Source organism: Stegostoma tigrinum, chromosome 5, assembly GCF_030684315.1.
Source record: "Stegostoma tigrinum isolate sSteTig4 chromosome 5, sSteTig4.hap1, whole genome shotgun sequence".
NCBI classification, from domain to species: domain Eukaryota; kingdom Metazoa; phylum Chordata; class Chondrichthyes; order Orectolobiformes; family Stegostomatidae; genus Stegostoma; species Stegostoma tigrinum.
In genome coordinates, this window is record NC_081358.1 from 116,103,546 (window position 1) to 116,128,819 (window position 25,274).

At 41.5% G+C, this 25,274-nt stretch overlaps 1 protein-coding gene across 4 annotated transcripts in view; it reads right to left on the reverse strand.

Annotated features, from left to right (window-relative positions):
• The window catches only part of LOC125451988 (piezo-type mechanosensitive ion channel component 2-like), a 645,421-nt gene that overhangs the window by 415,506 nt on the left and 204,641 nt on the right, over positions 1-25,274 (reverse strand). For all 4 annotated transcript variants that reach the window (XM_059646233.1, XM_048529830.2, XM_048529829.2 and 1 more), the window contains exon 3: positions 16,230-16,355. In XM_059646233.1, coding sequence (XP_059502216.1) covers positions 16,230-16,355 — 126 coding nt within the window. The remainder of the gene's footprint in view (positions 1-16,229; positions 16,356-25,274) is intronic.

Genomic DNA, 25,274 nt, shown 5'->3' on the forward strand with positions numbered 1-25,274 from the left:
TTTCTGGGCAAATGATATTGTGGCAAATGAAAAGGTTCCCCAACCCCGCACTGCCCGTTTCTATCTCCTTCCCAAAATCCACAAACCCGCCTGCCCTGGCTGACCCATTGTCTCCGCCTGCTCCTGCCCCACGGAACTCATCTCCACCTATCTGGACTCCATTTTCTTCCCCTTGGTCCAGGAACTCCCCATCTACATCCATGACACCACCCACACTCTCCAACTCCTCCAGAATTTCCAATTTCCTGGCCCCCAACACCTCATTTTCACCATGGATGTCCAGTCCCTATACACCTGCATTCCTCATGCAGATGGCCTTAAGGCCCTCCGCTTCTTCCTATCCCGCAGGCCCAACCAGTCCCCCTACACCGACACCCTCATCTGCCTAGCCGAACTCGTCCTCACCCTCAACAACTTCTCTTTCGATTCCTCCCACTTCCTACAGACAAAGGGGGTGGCCATGGGTACCTGCATGGATCCAAGCTATGCCTGCCTCTTTGTAGGTTACGTGGAACAGTCCCTCTTCCACACCTACACTGGCGCCAAACCCCACCTCTTCCTCCGTTACATTGATGCCTGTATCGGCGCCACCTCTTGCTCCCTAGAGGAGCTCGAACAATTCATCCACTTCACAAACACACCTTCCACCCCAACCTCCAGTTCACCTGGGCCATCTCCAACACATCCCTCACCTTGCTGGACGTCTCTGTCTCCATCTCAGGCAACCGGCTAGAAACTGATGTCCATTTCAAGCCCACCGAATCCCACAGCTGCCTAGAATACACTTCCTCCCACCCACTCCCCTGCAAAAATTCCATCCTCTATTCCCAATTCCTTCACCTCCACTGCATCTGCTCGCAGGATGAGGCATTCTACTCCCGGACATCCCAGATGGCCGCGTTCTTCAAGGACCGCAACATCCCCCCCGCAGTGGTCGAGAATGCCCTTGACCATGTCTCCCACATTTCCCGCAACACATCCCTCACATCCCGCCCCCACAATGACTGCCCTAAGAGAATCCCCCTCGTCCTCACATACCACCCCACCAACCTCAGGATACAAGGCATCATCCTCTGACACTTCCGCCATCTACAATCCAACCCCACCACCCAAGACATTTTTCCCTTCCCACCCTTGTCTGCCTTCCGGAGAGACCACTCTCTCCATGACTCCCTTGTCTGCTCCACACTCCCCTCTAACCCCACCACACCCGGCACCTTCCCCTGCAATCGCAGGAAGTGCTACACTTGCCCCCACACCTCCTCCCTCACTCCCATCCCAGGCCCCAAGATGACCTTCCATGTCAAGCAGATGTTCACCTGCACATCTACCAATGTAGTATACTGTATCCACTGTACCCGGTGTGGCTTCCTCTACATTGGGGAAACCAAGCAGAGGCTTGGGGACCGCTTTGCAGAACACCTCCACCTGGTTCGCAATAAACAACTGCACCTCCCAATCGCGAACCATTTTAACTCCCCCTCCCATTCCTGAGATGACATGTCCATCATGGGCCTCCTGCAGTGCCAAAATGATGCCACCCGAAGGCTGCAGGAACAGCAACTCATATTCCGCTTGGGAACCCTGCAGCCCAATGGTCTCAACGTGGACTTCACAAGCTTCAAAATCTCCCCCTCCCCCACTGCATCCCAAAACCAGCCCAGCTCATCCCCTTCCCCCACTGCATCCCAAAACCAGCCCAGCTCATCCCCGCCTCCGTAACCTGTTCTTCCTCTCATCTATCCTCTCCTCCCACCTCCATTTCCCACCTACTAACCTCATCCCGCCTCCTTGACCTGTCCGTCCTCCCAGACTGACCTATCCCCTCCCCACCTATACTGTCCTCTCCACCTATCTTCTCCTCCATCCATCTTCGGTCTGCCTCTCTCTCTCTCCCTATTTATTTCAGAACCCTCTCCCCATCCCCCTCTCTGATGAAGGGTCTAGGACCGAAATGCCAGCTTTTGTGCTCCTGGGATGCTGCTTGGCCTGCTGTCTTCAGCCAGCTTCACACTTTGTTATCTTGGATTCTCCAGCATCTGCAGTTCCCATTATCTCTGAAGTAATGCTCCTGACAGCCTGTGGAGTCACAGCTTTTTCTGTAAAGGTGCCTAAATTTCTGAGGCTAAATACTAATACAAATACTAAAACCTTTCAAGAATTGCTGTATATAGTTAAGGAACATTAAGGAATATAAGCTGGCTCTAATTCTGAGATGCTATTTATTTTACTCGGCAGTTCAAGGGCCAGGGAAATCCATGTTGGGGTTTTTGACTAAGTTAATATGACTAGCAGAAGCTTAGTCATATGGTATGTGGGATTAGTGATGTAACTATGCTACTCGCTGAAGTTCAAATGAATGTTAAATAGACGCTACAACTGGCTTTATTATTGGAAAATGTGGCAAGTGCAGATGGAAGTAGATAGCCTTGCCAATCTGACAGAGCTTGAAGAACACCACTTGAGTGCAGGCAATTGAATAGTCTCACTCATGATATATCCTGATCAGAGGAACTCTAGGTACACCCGCAGCAATACCTCAAAATAAAGCCAAGCCTCAGCCAAATGCTTAAAACTTTATTCAGTGTTCTGGCTGTAGTCCCTGCCAATATGTGGACTCTAGATAGCAAAAGAGTCCTGCTAGACCTAAATTGAGTAAGATTGCTCATAGGCTGGTAACAAGGAGGGCATCCAGGAGAGTTCATACGCTGGGAAATCCACCTATACCTTAACTGTATGCAAATTTGTGATAAACACAGACCATAGATCACTACTCAATCTATTTAAAGAGGACAAGGCAGTGCTGCCCATCGCTCTGAGCCACATTCAGCTGTGGGCTCTAATATTAAGCACTTGTAATTACAATTGTAACAATAGAACACTGTCCAGGAGGCCAAAAAGAAAATGCAGATGCATCAAGTTGCCTCCCATTAGCAGATACACCACCGGTGGTATAACCAGTGGAATCAACTAGACCCACTCCCAGTCACAACTGAGACTATTAAAGTTTGAATGCAGAAAGATCCAGACCTCTTGAAACCAAAATAACTGGTGGTGATTGGGGGAAACCAAAAGGCCATCACAACTAGAATTTAAACCTTTTTGAACCCAGAGAGACCAACCCACAGCAGAGGGTGGCATATTGTTATGGGAAGCAAGAGCTATTGCCTGAGCAAAGATGGCCTGCTAAATACTGGCTAAACTCAAACGGTGCCATCCAGTGTGTCCGAAATGAAGATTTTGGCAAGAATCTATGTCTGGTGGCCAAACCTGAATGCAGATACAGCTGCACTGGTGGCACAGTGTCCAAAGGGTCACCATGAACAAAAATTTTTGCCAACAACTCCCCCCACCATGTCCATGGGAAAGGCTGGGTAAACCCTGGACTCAGTTGCGGATTGACTGTGCAGGTCCTTTCACTAGCTGAATGTTCTTAGTCATTGTTGATGCCCACTCTAAGTGGTTGGACATGCGTAGGGTCCATTTGTCAAACACGCAGATGACAATAGGAAAATTGTGCCCATCTTTTTCAAGAAGCAGAGTCCTGGAAGTATTGGTCACCAATAATGACCATCATTTACCAGCAGGGGCTTTTGGTATTTCCTAATGTTGAATGGGATTGACATATAAGTAAAGCTCCATACCAACCATTATCCATTGGCTGGGCGGAAAGAGCAGTCCAAACTTTGAGGGCTGCTTGAAGAAACAACCTACAGCCTCACTAGATACCCAGCTGTCATGGTTCTTATGTGATTATAAGACTATCCCTGCAGCTACGTGTGGGGTAATGCCAGCAGATTTTCCAATGGGCCAAAGACCACTTACCAGGTAAAGTCTGATATTCCTGGACCTGGGGTGCAGGACGAGATTTGATGTAAGACCCATGTAAATGGCTCTGCTTCAGTAGCAGGCATGGTTGATGTAGGTCAGAATCAGTGATATAAAATTCAGATAGATGCAACAGTTCTGAACAAGCATGTGGACCAGGTGAAATCCACAAATTTGCAAACGGTGCAGGAGCAAAATATGCCCTGGCCCTTGGAACAGTCAGAAAGGCTGCCAGATCCCATGGGTTCACACTCTCCATCGAGACATCAGAATCAGAGATAGACATGACTAGATGGCTTTGAGGCGTCAGCCTGGTGAATCTACCAAACAGGACTACTTGTGTTCCAAACAGCAGAAGCAGCAAGTAATAAACCGAGCTAAGCAAGCCTGCAAGCAACGGATCAGATCTAAGCTCTATAGTGCTGCCACATCCAGTCAGGAATGGTGGTGGACAACTAAACAACCCACTGGAGGAGGGGGCTCCACAAACAGCCTCATCTTCAATGATGGGACACCAATGCAAAAGATACAGCTGAAGCAATCACAGCAATCTTCAGCCAGAAGTAGCAAGTGGATTCTCTTGCTCGGCCTCCAGTAGTCCCTAGTGTCACAGAACCAGACTTCAGCCAATTCAGTTCACTCCATGCGATATCAAGAAATGGGCCCTGACAACATTCCATCAATAATCCTGAAGACTAGCTCATCAGAACTCGGAAAACTGCCCAGGTATATCGTGTACATAAAAAGCAGGACAAATCCAACCCAGCCAATTACTGACCCATCAGTCTACTCTTGATCATCAGTAGTGATCGAAGGTGTCATCATAGCACTATCAAATCAACTTCTGCTCAGTGATACCGCCTTGATATCACGAACTATCATTCTTGCCTCACCCCTGGAGTTCAGCTTTTTATCCATATTTAAACCAACACTGCAATGAGGTCAGAAGCTGAGTGGCCCTGGTACGGCTCTATCAAGATAAAACAGTAAATTGGAGTGCTGTACTGTTGATGATTAAGAACCCATTGGGCAGGTTGTTTAACATGTGAAAACTAGAGCTTCAGTGTTAATTCTGAAAATATAGAATTATATTAACTTCCAGACCAAGAGTTTTAATGGGAAATCTGAAAAGTGTTAAAGCTATGAAAGTACAAGTGTTCAGTTTCATGAATATTCATGTAAGAAGACCTCAGTGATAACAGACAGAACTAGTTAGAGGCAATCGAATCAAACCTAAAGATTTGAAATAGATGGCCGAATTCTCCTGATTTGAAATGGTATAAAGTGATACTGCTGGGGAATAAATGTTTTACCTGAGTGTTTTAAGATTTTTCAAATTTGTCTACATTTAGATAACAAGGTGTAGAGCTGGATGAACACAGCAGGCCAAGCAGCATCAGAGGAGCAGGAAAGCTGACGTTTCGGGTCTGGACCCTTCTTCAGATCAGATTCTCCAGCATCAGCAGTTCCTACTATCTCTGAATCTATATTTAGATAGCTTTTTTCCTTTTATGTAATGATTTGTGTTGTTGTTTAAAAAAATATACAGCCTTGTGTGCCTATTTCAGTAAATGGCCATCACATTCAATATTTTGACTGAATCAGTCCAGGTTTCATTCTGGAATCTGACTTGTCCATTGGCAACATCATCTGGGATTCTAACACATTAATTCCATCTGGCAGTCAAACAAATTCAAAGCAATGCACTCCAATGTATTGTCTGGTATCTCAATTCCCAATTAACCTAGTTACTTTGTATAACTTGCAATTTCTTCTCACAGCGACTTGTTTGTCTTTTGCTGAAAAACCTGAATTACACACCATGTTCACCATTCACGACAGAAAGTACTCAGAAGGTCAATGCTTCAATGGAAAGAAGCATTTGTTAATCTAATTCTATACTTTCAGAATTAACATCAGTGCTGTAGTTTTCACATGTTAAACAACCTGCCCACTTCATTCTTAATCAGCAACAGGACAGCACAGCAATTTTCTGTGTTATCTTGGTAAGTAAGGAACCTTGAATAAGATATCAATTAATTTCTTCCCCTTGAATCTTTTATAGGTGCTGGAGTGTCAAAATAGAGGTAACGTTAAGTTTTAAAGCTCTCACAACATCCACTGATGATCCTTTCATGACAAGTCCCTTCACTACACAAACTTCAACAGAGTTGTCTGGAGTTTAGGGTCATGTGTGACGTAATTGAAATACATAAGAAATGAATGGGCTCAACCAGGTGGATGGTGAAAGGATGTTTCCCGTTATGTGTGAGAATCTAGAACCATGGGTCATTGTTTAGCAATGATGGGGCATCTGCTAAAACAGATGAGGAAACATTTTTTCCCCTCAGATGGTTGAGTGTCTTAGAATCCCTTTCCTCAAAAATCTGTAGGAGACAGAATATAAATATTTTTAAGACAGTGTGACAATGTAAACTTCACAACTTTAATAACTTCACAGATTGAAGGAATCAGCAATGACTCTTTCTGGAATAAATTTACCTGAGATTAAAAATAACAAGGAGACACCTTTAAAAGAATGAAAAATAACATGAATTTAACCAATTCTGGTAATAAAACAATGTAAACAATATTTCCTGGGAGACACTAGATAACAACTGCTTAATAAGCTGCTTCCTCAAGAAAATGGGCAATTAAGATGCCATACAGAACAAATATTTTGAAATAATGGGGATAATTGCAGGAAAAGCTGTGTTTTAAATAGACAGCTAACACCAAATGTAACGAGCAACAAAGAAGCTACTTCTGATAAGGCAACTGGCAGACTTGCAGAAATTTGAATGGAAGAATTTGAAGAATTATCAATAATGACCTGAGAGACGAAAACATGTCTAAAAATCAGACACCAGAACTCCAGAGAATAATTTTGCAGAAGGATCGAATCCTGGACATTTCCAGAGACAGACCACGTTTGTTTGGAATCCTGGCCAGATTCTCTCATTATTTGGATGATAGTCAAGTTAAGTTGTGAGACTTAACTTGCTTACTTGAGGGGTCTCCGTTTGGTTGCCACATTCAATGTTTAAATAATTGCTTCGTACTTGATTGCCTCAGAATTCTCAATAAAAAGCTAAATTACAGCCAACTAGTCGTGATTTATGCACAGCAGAGGTAGATTGATTTCCAAAGGGATGAAAGATTATCAGCAATTATGCAAGAGTGCAGATTTGATGTTAAAATCAGATCAACCATCATTTTACTATGGTCAAGCAGGCTCGAAGGTTGTTTCTTCTTCTGTTTATAGGGTCCCATGGCTGGTTCAATCCTTGTATAACTGTAAGTATCATGTCAAAATATCCTGCTTTCAATTTCACCTCACGTACATTACTTAAACTGGCTTAAAGAGATAAAGCATTGTTAAAGAACTCAACTATGAACAGTGAACTAACAAATTGACACAGCACCAGTGCCAGGTTAGTATTCAATTAAAAAGAGGCTAATTTCCTGTGTCAGTTCAATTTATTCTGGACGCACAGATGACATTTAAAGCAAACTGGAATTTGCATTTCTGTTATTAGGATGGAAACCATGGTGAAGTTAGTAACAGTCAGACAGTTTAATGGAAGTTAGGGATGAGAAATGATCCTTAACTAATATTTTCTATTTAATCAAAACATAAAATGAATCAATAAAATTGAACCCGACAGATTTTCAAGAGGATGATTTTGGTTCTTGTAAAAGCCAGGTTATAACCATTCAGCTTGACAGCAGCAAGTCATTTATCACACATGGATCAGCCTTCTTAAATAAGGCCTATGTGCGAGGAGAATAGAATTCTAGAATTATTGCAGGTGATATTTTCAAATGACTTTTGTTTTCCAGTCAGAAAATCAAGACAATAAGACAGTAAATGATTTACAAACCCTGGAATTTCTACATTTGCAGGACAAAACTTTTCAAAAGCAAGAAAACCTAAGCCCAACCTACAAAAATCTTACAGAAATGAAGCCTAATGTTTTTTCTGCCACCTGTATATACTCACAGGAAGATCAGGACATGAGTAGGTGAAGGGCATGTGTGCGCATGTGTCCCTGTCCACATGTGTGTATCATAACATGTTAATTAACCTTAACTTCTTCAAGAAGAGTTCATTTTGCTGCGTAATGGATTTCAGTGATTGCTGGCCAGCATTTCCTCTGCATAAAATTCTGTGTTACACAACAAGCCTTTTCATATGTTGTACTTGAATTGAAAGGTTAAATGTGTCAACGTGTTCTAATAAAATTTTACTAACGCAGATTATTTATTTTAAAGTTCTCAGAAGAAATAATGATGCCCAATTACCCAAATATTTCTAAAAGACATCAATTTCCAACCAAATAATGAAAAGGAAAACTTTTCGAATTAAATATAGCAGATAGAAAATTTGCCAAGTTAAGGTTTTGGAGTTTTAAAACTAGGCAATACGTGTGCCTAAAAAGTTCAAACATAGAGACTGATGAGGCCATTGTACAAAGTTTATTCACCATTGGGGCAGTGATTCAGATTTCTGGATCACTGGGAACTCCTAGGTAGAGGCAGCCTGTACAAGAGGACCGAGTTGCACCTGAACTAGATGAGACCAATATCCTGCCAGGGAGACTTACTATAGCTACTCAGGAGGGCTTAAGCTAGTCTGGTTAGGGTTGGTGGTGGGACCCTAAACAGCAGTGAAACAGAACAGAAGGTTGAGGCTATTGCAGAAGTTAAAGAAAGCAAGTTAAATAGACCAGATGGGCAAAAGCATGGCAGGGAACAAAGGAAGACTGAAGAATTAAACTGGATTTATTTTAATGCAAGAGGCCTGACAGGTAAGACAGATGAACTCAGGGCATGGATGGGAACATGGGACTGGGATATCATAGTTATTAAAGAAACATGGCTGAGGGAGGAACAGGGCCGACAGCTTAATGTTCCAGGGTACAGATGCTACAGGAAGGAGAGAAGGGGAGGCAAGAGAGGAGGGGGAATGGCATTTTTGATTGGGGAAAACATCATGGCAGTACTTAGAGAGGATATTCCTGAGGGATCATCCAGTGAAGCTGTATGGGTAGAACGGAGAAATACAGTGTGCGTGATTACTTTGATGTGACTGGACTTTGGCCCCCAAGTAGTCAGCAGGAAATTGAGCAGTATGTACGTAGGGAGATTGCAGATAGTTGTAAGAATAATAGGATTTAATAGTAGGGGATTTTAACTTTCCAAACATAGACTGGGATTGCCATAGTAAAGGCTTGGATGGGGAGGAATGTGTAAAATGTGTTCAGGAAAACTTTCACAATTAATATGTAGATGGCCCTACTAGAGAAGGGTCAAAACACAACCTCTCTTGGGAAATAATGCAGGGCAGGTGACTGAGGGTTAGTGGGAAAGCACTTTGGGACCGAAGACCATAGTTCTATTATTTTTGAAACAGTTATGGAAAAGGACAGATCCACAAGTTAAAAATCTTATTTGGGGAAAGGCCAATTCTGATAGCACAAGACAGGAATATTCAAAAGTTAATTAGCGGAGGCTCCTCACAGGTAAAGAGATAGTGAGGTTGTGGTCAAGAAAAGGGAGGCATGTGTCAGGTATGCGCAGCTGGGTTTAAGTGAATTCCTAGGGGAGTTCAAGTACACTTAACAGGGAAATGAGGAAGGCAAAAAGGGAATGTGGGATAGCTTTGGCAGATAAATTAAAGCAGAATCCAAAGAGATTCTACAAGCATATTAAAGGCAAAGGAGTAACTAGGGAGAGAATAAGGACCCCTTAAAGAACAGAGAGATCGTCTATATGTGGAGCCACAGGAAGTGTGTGAAATCCTAAACAAATATTTCTCATCAGTATTTATTGTGGAGAAAGACATGAAATCTAGGGAATTCAGGGAAATAAACAGCAATGTCCTTAAAAAGAGCCCAGATTACAGAAGAAAAGATACTGAATGTCTTGAAACACTTAAAGGTAGATGATTCCCTGGGATCTGATCAAGTGTATCCCAAGACATTGTGGGAAGCTAGGGAAGAAATTGCAGGGACCCTAGTGGAGATATTTGAATCATCAACAGCCATGGGTACATGGCTGAAAGCTTGGCTGTTGGCTAGTGCTGTGATATTATTTATTAACAGTTGCAAGGAAATCATTGATTACTGAACTTAAATCAGTGGTAGGTAAGTTATTGGAAGGGATTCTGAGGGACAGGATTGACGTGCATTTGGAAAGGCAAGGACAGATTGGGGGATAGTCAGCATGGTTTTGTGCATGGGAAATCGCATCTCACAAATTTGATTGAATTTTTTGAAGAGGTGACCAAGAAGATGGATGCAGGCAGAGTGGTAGATATTGTCTACATGGACCTTAGCAAGACCTTTGACAAGATTCCTCATGGTAGACTGGTTAGCAAAGTTAGATCACATGGGATCCAGGGAGAGCTAGCCGATAGGATGCAAAATTGGCTTGATAGTAAGAGACAGAGGGTAATGGTAGAGGGTTATTGTTCAGACTGGAGACCTGTGACCAGCAGTGTGCCACAAGGATTGATGCTGGATCCACTGTTGTTTGTCATTTATATAAACAATTCGGATGAGAATAAAGGTGGCATGGTCAGTAAGTTTGCAGATGACACCAAAAATGCCAATATAGTGGACAGTGAAACAGGATATCTAAGAACACAACGGAATTGTGATCAACTGGGCCAGTTGGCCAAAAATTGGCAAATGGAGTTTAATGCAGATAAATCTGGGGTTTTGTACTTTGGTAAGTCAAATCAGAGCAGGGCTTACAGTTAATGGTATGACCATGGGGACTGTTGTCAAACAGAGAGACCTAGAGATGCAGGTATAGCTCCTTGAAAGGGGCAACACAGATAGGGTGGTAAAGAAGGCAGAGTGGACAACACACATCTATATCAATGGTGCTGAGGTGAAGGTGGTCAAGAGTTTTAAGTTCCTAGAAATAAATATCACCAATGATCTACATTGTTCACACTGACACTACAGTTAACAAACCATACCAACACCTCTAATTACTCAGAAGGCTAAGGTGAATTGGCATGACCACAATGACTCTAACCAACTTTTATAGATGCACCATAGAAAGCATCTGATCTGGATGCACCTTAGCTTGGAATGGTAACTGCTCTGCCCAAGACCTCAAGAAATTACAGAGTTGTGAACATAGTCCAGATCACTACTGAAACCAGCCTTCCTTCCATTGACTCCAATGTGTACATTAACACCTGGCCTCAGGAGACCAGCTAGCAAAATCAAAGACTCCTCCCACCCTGGTTATAATCTCTTCCACTCTCTTCCATCCGGCAAAAGATACAAAAGTTTTAAAACACGTACTAACAGATTTAAGAAAAGCTTCTTCCGTGCTGTTACCAGACTTCTTTCATTTTTACAATTATTTTTTTCACTGCATCTTCTCTGTAGCTGCAACACTACGTTCTGCATTTAATTCTATTACCATGATGTACTTATGCAAGATATGATCTGTCTGGTTACCATGCAAAACAATACTTTTCACTGTATCTCAGCACACGTGACGATAATAAATCAAAGCAAAAATAAATTCAAAATCTGTTTAGCCTGTGCATCCTACTAAATCTTCGTGAAATGGATACCTTTCCTTAAATAAGGGAACCAAAACTGTTCACAGCACTCCAGATGTGGTCTACCGATACCTTGTACAGTTGCAGTCGGTCTTCCCTACTCTTATTCTTCAACCTCCTTGAAATAAGGGCAAACATTCCATTAGCCTTCTTGATTACCCACATGTTAGCTTTTTTGGTTCTTATGCAAATAACCCAGTTCCTTCATGTTGCATATTTGTGTTTTTTTTCTATTTAAAAAATATGCTGTTCTTTTTCTCTCCCTTCCAAATGAACAACTTCACATTTTCCCACAGTATGCTCCATTTGCCAACTTGTTGCTCATTCACTGAACCGACCATAATCTCTCTGTAAATTGTCTGTATCCCTTTCACAACCCGCCTTTCCACCTATTTTTGTGTTATCTACAAATTTGGCTACAGTATATTTACTCTCTACTTCCAAGTCATTTTTATATATTGCTAATAGTTGCAGTGTACAGGGGAGGAGAGGTGATCGCCAAGTGGTATTACCACTGGGCTGTTAATATGGAGACACAGGTTCAAATCCAGCCATGGCAGAAGGTGGAATCCAAATTGAATAAACATCTGGAATTAAGAGTCTAATGATGGCCATAAACCCATTGCTGATTGTCAGGAAAAACCCATCTGGTTCACTAATATAGAGATAACAAAGTGTGGAGTTGGATGAACACAGCAGGCCAAGCAGCATCTTCGGAGCACAAAAGCTGATGCGTCGGGCCTAGACCCTTCATCAGAAAACTTTTCTGATGAAGGGTCTAGGCCCGAAACGACAGCTTTTGTCCTCCTAAGATGCTGCTTGGCCTGCCATGTTCACCCAGCTCCACACTTTGTTATCTCGGATTCTCCAGCATCTGCAGTTCTCATTATCTCTGGTTCACTAATATCCTGGAGGTAAGGAAACTGCCATCCTCACCTGGTCTGACCTACATTTTGACTCTAGACCCACAGCATGCAGTTGACTCTTATCTGTTCTTTGGGCAATTAGGGATGGGTAATAAATGCTGCCTGGCCTCATCCCATGAATGAATGAAGAAAGGAAAAAAAAACCCCAGCAGTGCTCACTGTAGAACCTGACTGGTCACAGGTTGTCAACCTGCGGGAAAAAAAACCTTATGATAACAAGGTGTAGAGCTGGATGTACATAGCAGGCCAAACAGCATCGAAGGAGCAGGAAAGCAGGCGTTTTGAGCCTAGACCCTTCCGGAAACATCAGTTTTCCTGCTCCTATGGTGCTGCTTGGCCTGCTGTGTTCATCTAGCTCTACACCTTGTTACATCAAATTCTCCAGCATCTGCAGTTCCTACTATCTCTGGAAAAAAACCTTATCCCGACTTGCTGTTTCCTGCCCGTGAGCCATTTCTCTATCCACACCAATATACTATCTTCAACACTGAGGACTCTTATCTTATTACTTAACTTTTTGTGAGCTACCTTGTCACATGCTGACTCCGCTCTACTGGCCTATAGTTCCCCACATTCTGTCTGCCTCCCTTTTTGAATACGGGTGACATGTTAGCAGTTTTCCAATCCTCTGACATTTCTCCAGAATCCAACAATTTTAGGAAAATTAGAACTGATGTTTACATTAACTCTGCAACTATCTATTTTAGGATTTTTACTGGGTGATTCACCTGCTGACCACAAACCCTCTCCACCATCAATAGGGTATAGATCACAAATGTGATGGAAGATTCATATTGCTTCAGGACTGACAGCTAACATACTCAAATAGCTCATCACCATCCAAGACAAAGGAGATGTACCAACGGCACTGCATCTGTGCACTTAGATATTCAATTCCTCCAATCACAATGTGGATACATTATATACAATTTATACGATGCCATCAAGTAATTTGCCAAAGTCTCTTCAACAGTAACTTCCAATCCCACAATCTCTATCACCAAAAGAATAAGAGCATTGAGCAAAAGGGAACACCACCACTTCCAAATTTCCCTCCCAGTCACACCACCTTGACAACTCATGGAACATTGTTCATAATGAATCAAATATGACGTGCATTGGTTAGTCATTTATTATTCTCTACACATAATATTCTAGAACTAAATATTTACAAACATAGAATTTGTACAGATGTATAGCATTAGTTCCAAATGATTTATTTCAACCAGCCTATGCCCATAATTTTACACTTCCTGTAAGTGGAGAGGGAGGTGGCAAGAAGAAAAAAATAATTTGGTGATGTGGCCCCAGAGTGATATTTGCTCCTTTCTTGACACTTCAACAGTTAAATTCCGGGAAAGAAAGTCTACCAAAAAGTAAGGCCCTTAAACAGTATTCTTAAAATGTCACCATTAGCATTATTACCTGCTTCCCTGGCAGGCAAGAAAAGTGGTCGGTTTTCCAGCAGAGAAGCCAGTACTGGCTGCCTGTTAGCTTAGAGGAGGGCTTCCATTTGATCCAATCTGGGGACTCTTAGAATGAAGTTTTGTGTTGGGAACATAGGAAAAGGAGTAGACCATTGAGTCCGTCGTGATGGCCCAACCATTTAATACAATCACGTCTGTATGTCCTAGCAAACATGCAATACCTTATACCCACCTCATCCCCATAACCCTGTACACTGCTGGTATTCATAAATTTATCAATCTCTATCTCAAACATTACACAGATCTTCATGGTACAGAATTCCAAAAGTTCACAACCCACTGAGTAAATGAAGTTCTCCTGCTCTCGGATCTGGAGTCATACAGCACAGAAACAGACCCTTAGGTCCAATTCATCCAAGTTTCCAAAACTAAACTAGTCCCATTTGCCTGCATTTGACCCAATTCCTTCTAAACCTTTCATATTCATGTTTCTGTGCACCTGTCTTTTAAATGTTGTAACTAAGCCTGCATCTACCATTCCCTATGTCAGTTCATTCTATATATGAACCACCCTCTGCATCATAAAGTTACCCCTCAGGTCCCTTATTTTAAAACTGTGTTCCCTGGTTCAAAACTCCCCAGCCAGGGGGAAGCATCATATCTGCATCTATCCTGTTTTTGCCTTTCATATTTTGTATGTTTAAGTGACAGCATCTCTCATGCATCAAAACTTTAGAGGATACACAGTACAAAAAACATACCCACTCTCTCTTGAGAAGAAAGTCCCATGATCCTAAGATCAAGTCTGGCGAGCCTTTGTTGCACCCCCTCTATAGCAATAATATCTTTGCTGAGAAAAGGACTGCAAACTGCACATGGTACTCCAGGTGTGGCCTAATCAACCACTCATACATTTTTTTAGCAATTACAATTGTCTTGTAATAAAAGCTAACATTCTATTAGCCTTGCTAAATTCTTTCGGCACCTGCATGTTAGTCTTCAGCGACTTATGAACAAAGTCACCCAGGTTCCTTCTACTCTTTCCAACCTATTATCATTTAATACTCGACACATCTGTTTCTTCTATCAAAGTGGATAAACTTCAAATTTTACACATTATCTTCCAGCTGCCATGTTCTTGCTCATTCACTAAACTTGCCAAATCCTCCTGAAGTTATTTTGTATCTTCCTCCAAACACACATTCCTCCTTAATTTTGTATCATATGCAAATTTGGAAAAAAGTAACATTTGGTTCCCCACTCCAAACCATTTAAATATATTGTGAACAACTGGGACCCAAATACTGATCCCTATGGTACCCCATCTGTCACAGGCTACCAATGCGAGAATGATCTGTTTATTCCTACATTCTGTTTTCTGTCCACAAGTCAATAATTAATTGAAGCCGGGACATTACCTCCTATGCAACATGTTTTTTTTCTAATGCGCCTCATGTAGAGGACTTTTTCAAAAACCCGAGAATCTAATTATAACACATCCTTTAACGTTTCTTTATCAATTTTGACAGTAACATCTTCAAAAAAACCCTAACAGGTTTATCAGATATAATTTCTCATTCACAAATGCATGCTGACCATGCCCAATCAGATCATCCAAATCTCATCCTTTATCGTAGATTCTAGCATTTTCCCTGTTACTTTTGTAAGGCTAATAAGTATGCAGTTCCTGTTGTTTCTCTCAATTTCTTCTTAAATAGGGAAGTGACATCTGCTACTTTTAATCTGTAGGAACCATTCCCAGAACCTGTATAATTTTGGAAAATAATCACCTTGCATCGATAGCTGTCTGCTGAAAGCCATGCTTCCACCTTTGCTTCCAATCTGTCTGACACCCCCACACCCTGCAAGCTCCCTCCCCACCAAAATCCTAAACGAAATGCATTCACTTACTGTTTCAGCCCCTTGTGGCTTCAACAGTTTGGCCTCCAATAAAGCTCTCCACATTCCAGAAACTGCTGGTTTGGATAAGATAGCAGCTTCAGGTGGTGCAAGATTTCTAACTAAGCATCATTACAGACTTGAAACATTAACTCTGTTTCTTTCTCCAGAAGTGCTGCCAGACCTGCCAAGTTTATCCAGCATTCGGTGTTTTGCTTTTCCCAATTTCCAGCACTCGCCTTTAAACAAAATCTTACATTTCTTTCTCCCTTGTGTGTTCATTGAGCTGCACTTTAAATATATCTATGACATAATTAAATATTTCTCAGCTATTCAACACGAATTGCTACCGATTTTAGTTCTTTCTGCTTTAGCAGAGCTATACAAATGAATGCACTTTTCAAATAAGTGCAATGAATTGCAATATGCAATAATAGCTTTTTCCTTAGTCGTGTATTGGAGTCAAGTCAAGAACCATAGCTATAAAATAAACCCTTTACCAACTGTAAAATAGTGTTGTCATAACAAATGAAAAAGAACAGAAAGGGATATACTTACAATTGAAGTCTGGTTTGATTTTTTCATTAGCTTGGAGGCTGTAAATTGTAATTTGAAACAACGCATGCAGTAGGAGAAATGTGAGGCTTGTAAAACACAGGGTTTTCAGTAAGCGGCCTGTATGTCCTGGAATAAAACAAAAATTCAATAATAATGTCCCAGTAAGGAATTCTAATTAAATCAAATGACTAGTTAACTGTAATATTGACAATCAATATATTTTAGAAGTGTTATACTTTATAAATCATATCTTTCTTGTTCTGGCGTCTTCATGGACTGCTTTTTTCATTGTGAATAACATTCACTTATCGTTATTCCTATCTCAACTTCTATATGCATAAATATCATATTTGCATTCTTGTAAAGCAATTTTAGGCGCACAATTATAAAAATAGACTTACCCAAGGTAATTTCAAGGTGAAAAGAATGTTAGGAGGAGATTTAATTGAGGCATTTAAAATCATGAGCAGTTCTGATAGAATAAATAAGGAATATCTTTTTATTAGCAGCAGAATCAGTAACCAGACATCAGTAATTTAAGTTAATTGCCAAAGATCCTGACTGTAGATAAAGTGAAATTATTTTAGGCAGTACGGTGCAATGATGTGAATGTGAGGATTGAAAGAGTAGTGGAGGAATATAATATCCAACATGGTTATTGGCTATTTAAGGGAGAAATGCTGGTCTGGAAATCAAGACAGCATTATACCTTGTTTCATTTGCAGTTAAAATGTACTATGAAGGGCAGTAGCTTGGTTGCCATTTAGCTAATTACAGGTGATTTATTTTTAAATCATCTCAATTTTTGTTATGTAATTTAAAATCATCTCCCTTCTTTTTACTCTTTCCCCTTTGTCCCTCCTCCTGTTTTCCCCAATCTGACAAAAATATCTGATAACTTTCAGCATTCTGTTCTGATGAAAACCCAAGAAGACAGGTACAGTGTTATAAAGAGCTTAACCCCTTTCTGAGAACTGAAACCAATGCATCCAAAGAGGAGCGCCTCACCCTATAACCTGTAAAAGGAATGTGAAAAGTGGTGTAATCTGCTTTTCAGAAACTTCTAATGGTTAAATACAATAAATCCCTGACACTCACATTACAATCAATAAGTAACAATTTATTTATCTAACTCTAACAATGAACAAATTAACTATATTATTACAAACCAAATATACCCTTTCTAACTACTAACTTTGCCCAAATAAAGCTGATTCTAATGGAATGGCAATAAATACAAATCCCAATTATATATGAAATAAAATAGAACTTAGTCTTTCAAAATTACAGCCAGGTTACGTTCAAGATGCTGCTCACAGATTTTTTTAAAATCTCTAAGCACAGAAAAAGTACATCTTCTTTAAAAAGAACCATGCAATGCAATCCCCCTATTGTTTTACAAACACCAAATTCTAACTTCCTACATCCCAATCCACAAGTACTCTACCCAACTTTGCAATGAGCAGGAATAGGTTAATCAGCCTGTCAAGCATGCTTCTTTATGCAATTAGATCATGGCTCTGAATGCCAGTTTCCGCATCCTCATATTCCTTGATATCATTAGTATCCAAGAGCATATTGATTTCTGACTTGAAAACGCTCAAGGATTAAGCTTCGACAAACCTCTGGGCAGAGAATTCCAAAGATACAGCATCATCTGAGTGAGGAAATTCTTCCCCTTTTCAGTCTTGAATGGCCTAGTCTCTTCCTCCTCTTAATACACATAAAGCCTTTTTTTATTAAATGTACGAATGTTTTATGTGTGGCATAAACACCCTGCTTAAAACAAACTAGAGTTGTCTTTGCCAAAATTTACAATATTATTGAGATCTGTTCAAAGTTTTTTTTCAAGATTGGGTATAATTGTTGCGATGGGTGTAACTCAAACACCATAAAAGAAACTATGCCAAGTTTGAATTGTTCAAAAATACTACAAGCCTTGCAAATCATACAATTTTGGCATAGGTAAATTTTTTATTGGTTTTCCATTAGGGTAGATAGAGAGAAACTAATTGCACTACTTTATACAAGGAGGAATAGCCTAACCTTTCATGTACGTTGTTTTTAAACACTTTAACGTACAAAGGTGATAGAAGTTTGAAACAATTTTTTCATAAACAGGAATTAATGCTGGGTAAAATTGTAACTACATGTACATAAGAATCGATTGCACATACAAGTCAACTTGGACATTTGGCCCCTAAACCCTTAGCATTTCATATATGAGCCCATCCTTTGGCATAAAGGGCCTTGTCTTTCATAAACCTTTGATCATTCTGTTTGTTTGGTTGGTGGAAAGAGTTTATTGAGTCTTTTTCACAATTGCCCCATTTATCAGAAATACCATTAGCTCGCCAGGGACAGCTGATCCATTCTCAATTCAGAACTATGGCCAGCATCAGTTCAGTCTCATTACTGAGAGATAGTAAGAAATGCCAATGCTGGAGTCGGAGATAACATAATCTGGAGCTGGAGAAGCACAGCAGGCCAGGCAGCATCAGGGGTGCAGGAAAGTTGACGCTTTGGGTCAGGGCCCTTGTTCAGAAATGAGGGAGGGGGAAGGGAGCTCTGAAATAAATAGAGAGAGGAGGGGTGAGACTGAAGAAGGTAGGTAGGATGTTGATCTCTTGCAATTCCCACACTTCTGCCCTCTCACTGCATCCCTGCAATAAAAACAAAGACAGAATTCCCCTTGTCCTCACATATCACCCCAATAACCTCATTCTCCGCCACTTCCGCCATCTGCAATCTGACCCCACAACCAAAGATATATTTACCCACCCACCCCTGTCTGCTTTCCACAGGGACCGCTCTCTCTGTGAATCCCTCCTCTGCTCCACACTCCCCACTAGCCCCACCACCCCAGCACCTTTCCCTGCAACCACAGGAAGTGCTACACCTGCCCCTATACCTCCACCCTCACCTCCATCCAAACAACCAACAAAACCTTTCACATCAGACAGAGGTTACTTGCACATCTGCCAATGTGATTTACTGCTCCCGGCGTGGCCTCCTCTACATTGGCGTGATCAAGCTTTGTTGAGTACCTGCGCTCTGTTCGCGACAAATGACAACACCTTCCAGTGGCACATCATTTCAACTTCCCCTCCCACTCCCTGGGAGACATGTCCATCCTGGGCCTCCTCCAGTGTCACAATGACACCACCCGGAAACTGGAGGAACAGCAACTCATTTTCCACCTTGGGAGCCTGCAACCCAATGGTCTCAATGTGGACTTTACCGGTTTCAAAATCTCCCCACCCCCGGCCTCATTCCAAAACCAACCCTCCCTCTTATCCCCAACTCCTCGCCCTGACACAATCTGTTCATCTTCTCGCCCACCTATCCGCGCCACCCTCCTCACTGACCAATCCCCACCACTGCCTACCTGCACTCACCTATCACCATCGCACCTAGCTTCCTCAGATCCACCCCTCCTCTCTATTTATTTCAGAGTTCCTTTCCCCCTCCCCCATTTCTGAAGAAGGGTCCTGACCCAAAACATCAACTTTCCTGGTCCCCTGATGCAGCCCGGTCTCCAGGTTTTACGATTGGTAGTTCAGCAATTTCAAAGATCTGGCATGGATTTCTTCCTCAGCTCATACTGCTCATGTAAAAGTCGACTCCTACATTTTGTCAAAATGTTTGGTTATAATAAAACAAATATATATGGTAATTGTAAGTCTGAGGTTGACAGTTTATCAAGTATGGTTGAAATAAAGGCCATTTTATCAAAATATTTTGCATTCATCATTAATTGAAGCATTCTCAATGGCAATGTTTCTAACAAAGTGCACCTACCAGTAAATCTATACTCTCCTCTCATACAGTTGTAATAGTCAATTTTCACTTTAAACTGGCATTTTTGTAAATTATCATAATAATTACAAGATGAAAAACTTCAATTAAATGTGTCTTTTTCAGCAATACTCAAATGTTGTACTACCAAATGTCTATTTGCTATGTACTAGTTAATCAAAGGTACTGGAATATATAGAACAAAGGCAGGAGCTAGGTCAGACATGAACCACAATCTTACTAAGTGGAAGGGAAGGCTCAAGGGACTAAATGACTTACTGCTGTGTTCACAGACTTGTTGAGCTCAATGACCCATGACTGTGCTAAAAATATTTTACAAAATGTTTAAATTCTATTGTAATTATGCAGGAATGTGATTATTTAATAAAAATGCTGTTCTGATAATGCTTGTTTTGCAATATGTGAGTTTGTTTGAACATCAAAATATATGAACTTTTAAAAAGGAAATTACAGAATATCACCATCTGGAACATCCTTGGTTTTGTTTGCAGTTGAAAAGTTATTAGCTAAATTTGAATAATCAATTCATAAAACATGACTGATTTATGAGAAATGAAACATACTTTGCCTGAAAGATTTAACAATATTCGAGATTAATAAGCAATGTCAACATTTAGCATCTGTCAGTAATTTTATGATCCTATATTGAGAGGTATTCAATTAAAGCAAGCATACTGTGCATGTTTATTTTACTGCATTTACATCATAGGTGCTAGATTGGGGCAAGTACCTGCTCAAAGCCATACAAATTTGACAGTCCTGAGCTTTACTGCTGACTTCACAACCAGGTAAGTTGTAGACAAGTGTATAATACAGACACATACACAAAGCTCCTGTCACCAGGACACAATTGACAATTTCTGGTTTCTTACATTACAGGAGAGCCCACAAAACAGTCAGCTCTGCCAACATCATACCATTTATGATGCTTGTAGCATTTTCAAACAGGGCAAACTTGGTATAGTTTATGTTGTGGTGCATGCAGTTATATCACAAGCAGTGATAAGAGAACTCTGAAATCACCTTTGACATAGTGTCACACTATGTGCCAAACTTCACTTTTGCAACACTGAGTTATGGTCCAGAGATGTAGGAACTGCAGATGCTGGAGAATCTGAGATGACAAGGTGTAGAGCTGGATGAACGCAGCAGGCCAAGCAGCATCAGAGGAGCTGGAAAGCTGACATTTTGGGCCGAGACCCATCTTCAGAAATGGGGGAGGGGAAGGGGATTCTGAAATAAATAGGGAGCTGGGGGAGGTGGATAGAAGATGGATAATGGAGAAGATGCGTGGAGAGGAGACAGACAGGTCAAAGAAGTAGAGGTGGAGCCAGACAGGGCACAGCATAAATATACTTGGTAGTGGCCAGGTGGGTCTATTAACTCAAGGATAGATTTCCTGTTTGTGTCCCAAATGTTCTTCATCAGATCCTCCAATGTCAAGCTGTTGTTTTTCTCTGGTCACTGCATCCTATTGGCTGACCGTTACCTACAGGACAACCAGCCGGCTGGCAAGGGAATATGGAAGCTGAATATGAAACTGTTGACCTTAGAACACGTTGAGGAGCTCAAAAGGGATTACACTGGTCGGAAACAGTCAAGGGGAACATCAAGAGCTTCTTTATCTTCAAAGGTATTCAGAAGGCAAGAGAAGCATATCGGAAAACTGCCTACACTCCAGAATAGCATGTGGAACCTACTCCTGCAGAACATGATGAAGTTCGATATCAAGGAAGATCTCCAGGAGGTGAAGAGCCAGCAAGCCTCACTCTTTGCTTCAGAGGCCTTTTAAACAATCTTGCAACAGAAGGATGGATGCTTGCCTCATCTTCTGGACCAGAAGCAGGCTTTTGACACAATATTGCACACCTACATGTAGGGTGTGCTCTTCAAATTGGGCTTTGGGGTGGGAATCCACAATTGAATCCAACAGCTCTATACCAACATCAAAAGCACAGTCTCAATCAGTGGGTGGTAATCAGAAAGCTTCCGATCAGATCTGGAGTCAGGCTGCCCTCTCTCTCCTACCTTGTTTGTATGCTGTTTGGAGCCTTTTGCTGAGTACATCAGAAGGATGTGAGCCTGAAAACAATGACTAATCAGGCAGCAGAGGCTTGGAGGCCAAAGCCTCACTATACATGCATGACTTTATCGTTTGCTGCTTGCATCCGCTGATCAGCTCGAACTGGCCTTGGGAGCCAAAGTAAATCAAGGCAACAGCAAAGCCATGTTCTTTGGGAACCAGGCAGATCAGTTCTTTATCCCCTTCAAAATCAAGACAGATTACTCGAGGGCCCAGGGCATGAGCAAAAACCTGGGAGCAACGTATCCCCAAGTTGAGGCAGAAGTCGGGCTTTTGGGAACATCACTCTCTGTTCATTGTGAATAAAAACTTCATCATCATTTGTAAAGTACTCTGTGTTGCTGATCGTGGCATAGGTCTAATCCATTCCCAGAACGTGTGCTTTTGTGGTCACCCAAGCCATCTTCCACTTCATTTTGAGGTCAAACATAGGCCACATCTGCAGGGACACCCTGTTCACTGCTCTGGATAAGGGGGGAATTATGTACCTGACGCTAGCCTCATCCTGATAACCACTTTTCTGTGCAGCTACATTAAGCTGTGCATAGATGTATGCAAACACCAAGTGTCACCATATAATAAGGTTCTACCTGTCCCCAAAGTTATAAAGGATGGAGACATGGAATGATCCAAGTAGTTGGACTGTTCCAGACCACCTGTCTTCATGGAGAAATTGGCAAAGAAAAACACCTTCGACCACAAGTCCATCAAGAAGGCGTAGTATCCTCGAGACCCAGCGGGAAAAGGATAGTGTGCATCCTGTTGGGCTGTTCCCTGAGCAGAATGTCAAAAAGTCATCTGACAGAATCCCTCATCACCAAAACGTTCCATCAAGCATCAAGACATGGCTTGGCTGGTGGTGAAAAGGGCACTATCTGTGAGATCCTTTATGCATGGCTAGTCTGTGTGCGCCACTGTGTACTCCCGTGGAAGTAGCTGCGGGGGGTACAGGCTGTCACGCTTCTCCTGCTGGAATGTGCCTTTGCAAAGGAAATCTGGAGAGAGATGCAGTGGTTCTTGACGAGGTTCATCCTGAGCAGCTCCATAATGCACAACTCAGTGTTCTATGGTCTGTTTCCTGGATGCGAACCAAGACAAAAATTGACTGCGCCTGGTGGGCCATCAACTCAGTGAAAGACACTTTTTGGTTTGCCATATACTTGTTTGTCTTTCACAGCAAGGAGCTGACCTATATCAAGTGTTGCAACTGGCACATTCCAAGGTCCAGGACTACGTGCTGAGGAATGCACGAAAGCTTGGGGCAGCTGTCACTGAGGCACAGTGAGGAAAGACTTTCATCTAAGGTCTTTCAGCCAAAATACAATGTTAATCCTTTCAATTCTCAGACTCTTCCAGTGCCTCAATACATGTAAATAATAACTTGAACAATTAAAAAAAAAGTCTGTACTATAATGACAGAATCAAACTGCTCTAGTGACTATGTATGTATATAAAGATTTTTTAATGATTTAAATATATATTTCAAATTTTAAAATGTGACTCCAGCCTCACAGCAATGTGGTTTGACTCCTACATCCCTCCGAAATACCACAGCAACTCACTGGGTTCAAGTGCAATTAGCAAAGCGTAATAAATGCAGGCCTTGCCAGGGATGCTTACATCCATGTAAGAATAAAGAAATTTAGAAGAGAGTTATGCATTGGTAATGACAAGAAGAGGTGAATATTATCTCTCTTGTTGGTGATGGAGTTTACTCAACACTTAGCATACTATCAGCCCAAGCTGGATATTGTTGAGGCCTTGCTGCCTATTATGTTATAATCCTGAACCATATCAAGTTTGGCTATGACTCAGTCAGTAGCCTGGAAAGTATTTTTTAAAGTCGATGTGCTTGGGAATTGCAAAACCTTATGATCAAATTAAAGCCATAAGATTCTTTAGGTTTAAACGACCAAGAAGATAACCATACCAAGTTACAAAAATAGGATGAGTGATAATGGGAACTGCAAATGCTGGAGAATCCAAGATAACAGAGTGTGGAGCTGGATGAACACAGCAGGTCAAGCAGCATCTCAGGAGCACAAAAGCTGACGTTTCGGGCCTAGACCCTTCATCAGAGATCCTCTCTGATGAAGGGTCTAGGCGCGAAACGTCAGCTTTTGTACTCCTGAGATGCTGCGTGGCCTGCTATGTTCATCCAGCTCCACACTTTGTTATCTTAGAAAAATAGAATAGCTTGCAGTATCTATCATGTATTCTAAGCATGAAGTATTTTTGAACTACCAATATTTATCATACTTCAATATTAAAAATCAACATGAGGCAAACTAAACAGCAAACAAGCTTCAAGCAGAACACTGTACACAGTAAGCATTAAATAAAACCAAGAAAAATTCTACAGATTTGTTAGCAAACCACCGAGATGTCTGTAATTGCTATGAGTTACAAAAGCTTCATCAAGACTTGGATCTTATTCCAGAAGGATTTAATTCTGCAACCTTGAAAACATCACTTCTTAACTCACTCCAGGGTTGCTTTGACGTGGTGCATCTGAACCCTTGCTCACCTCTTAAGTGATTCAACCTTGTTTTATGGACACTGCCCATCATAGATTCCCTGACTAACAGCCATCTCCTCATCTGCCCTGAGTTTCACAGCCCTATCAACATGAAATCTGTACAACACATCAATTTCCTTCAAGAAACCTTTCCTTGGTTTTACTATCAGTGGTAGAAGCCTCTCGGTCTCCACCCGGTCTGCTTATCATCCTTTCAGCTTCCACATGGTCAAACATCCTCAGGATCTAATATATTTTAATAAAATTGCCTCTTGTTCTATAAAACTCCAACGGATACAAGTTCAACCTATCCCCTTAAAACCGTATGCTGAACTCCAAATGTGACCTCACCAACACTGTCTGTACAACTGGAGCAAAATATGCCTCTTTTAATATTCCATTCCCCTTGAAATAACATTTCATTTCCTTTTCTAATCACATGTCGCACCCACATACTAATATTTTGTAATTCAAATATCAGGAGACACAAAACCGTCTGCACCTCAGAGTTCTACAAATTCTCACTTTAAATACTATGCTGATTTTCTCTTCTTCTGGCCAAAGTGCAAAAGTTGACATTTTCCCACATTATACATTACCTGTCCAAGTTTGTCCACTCACTTCA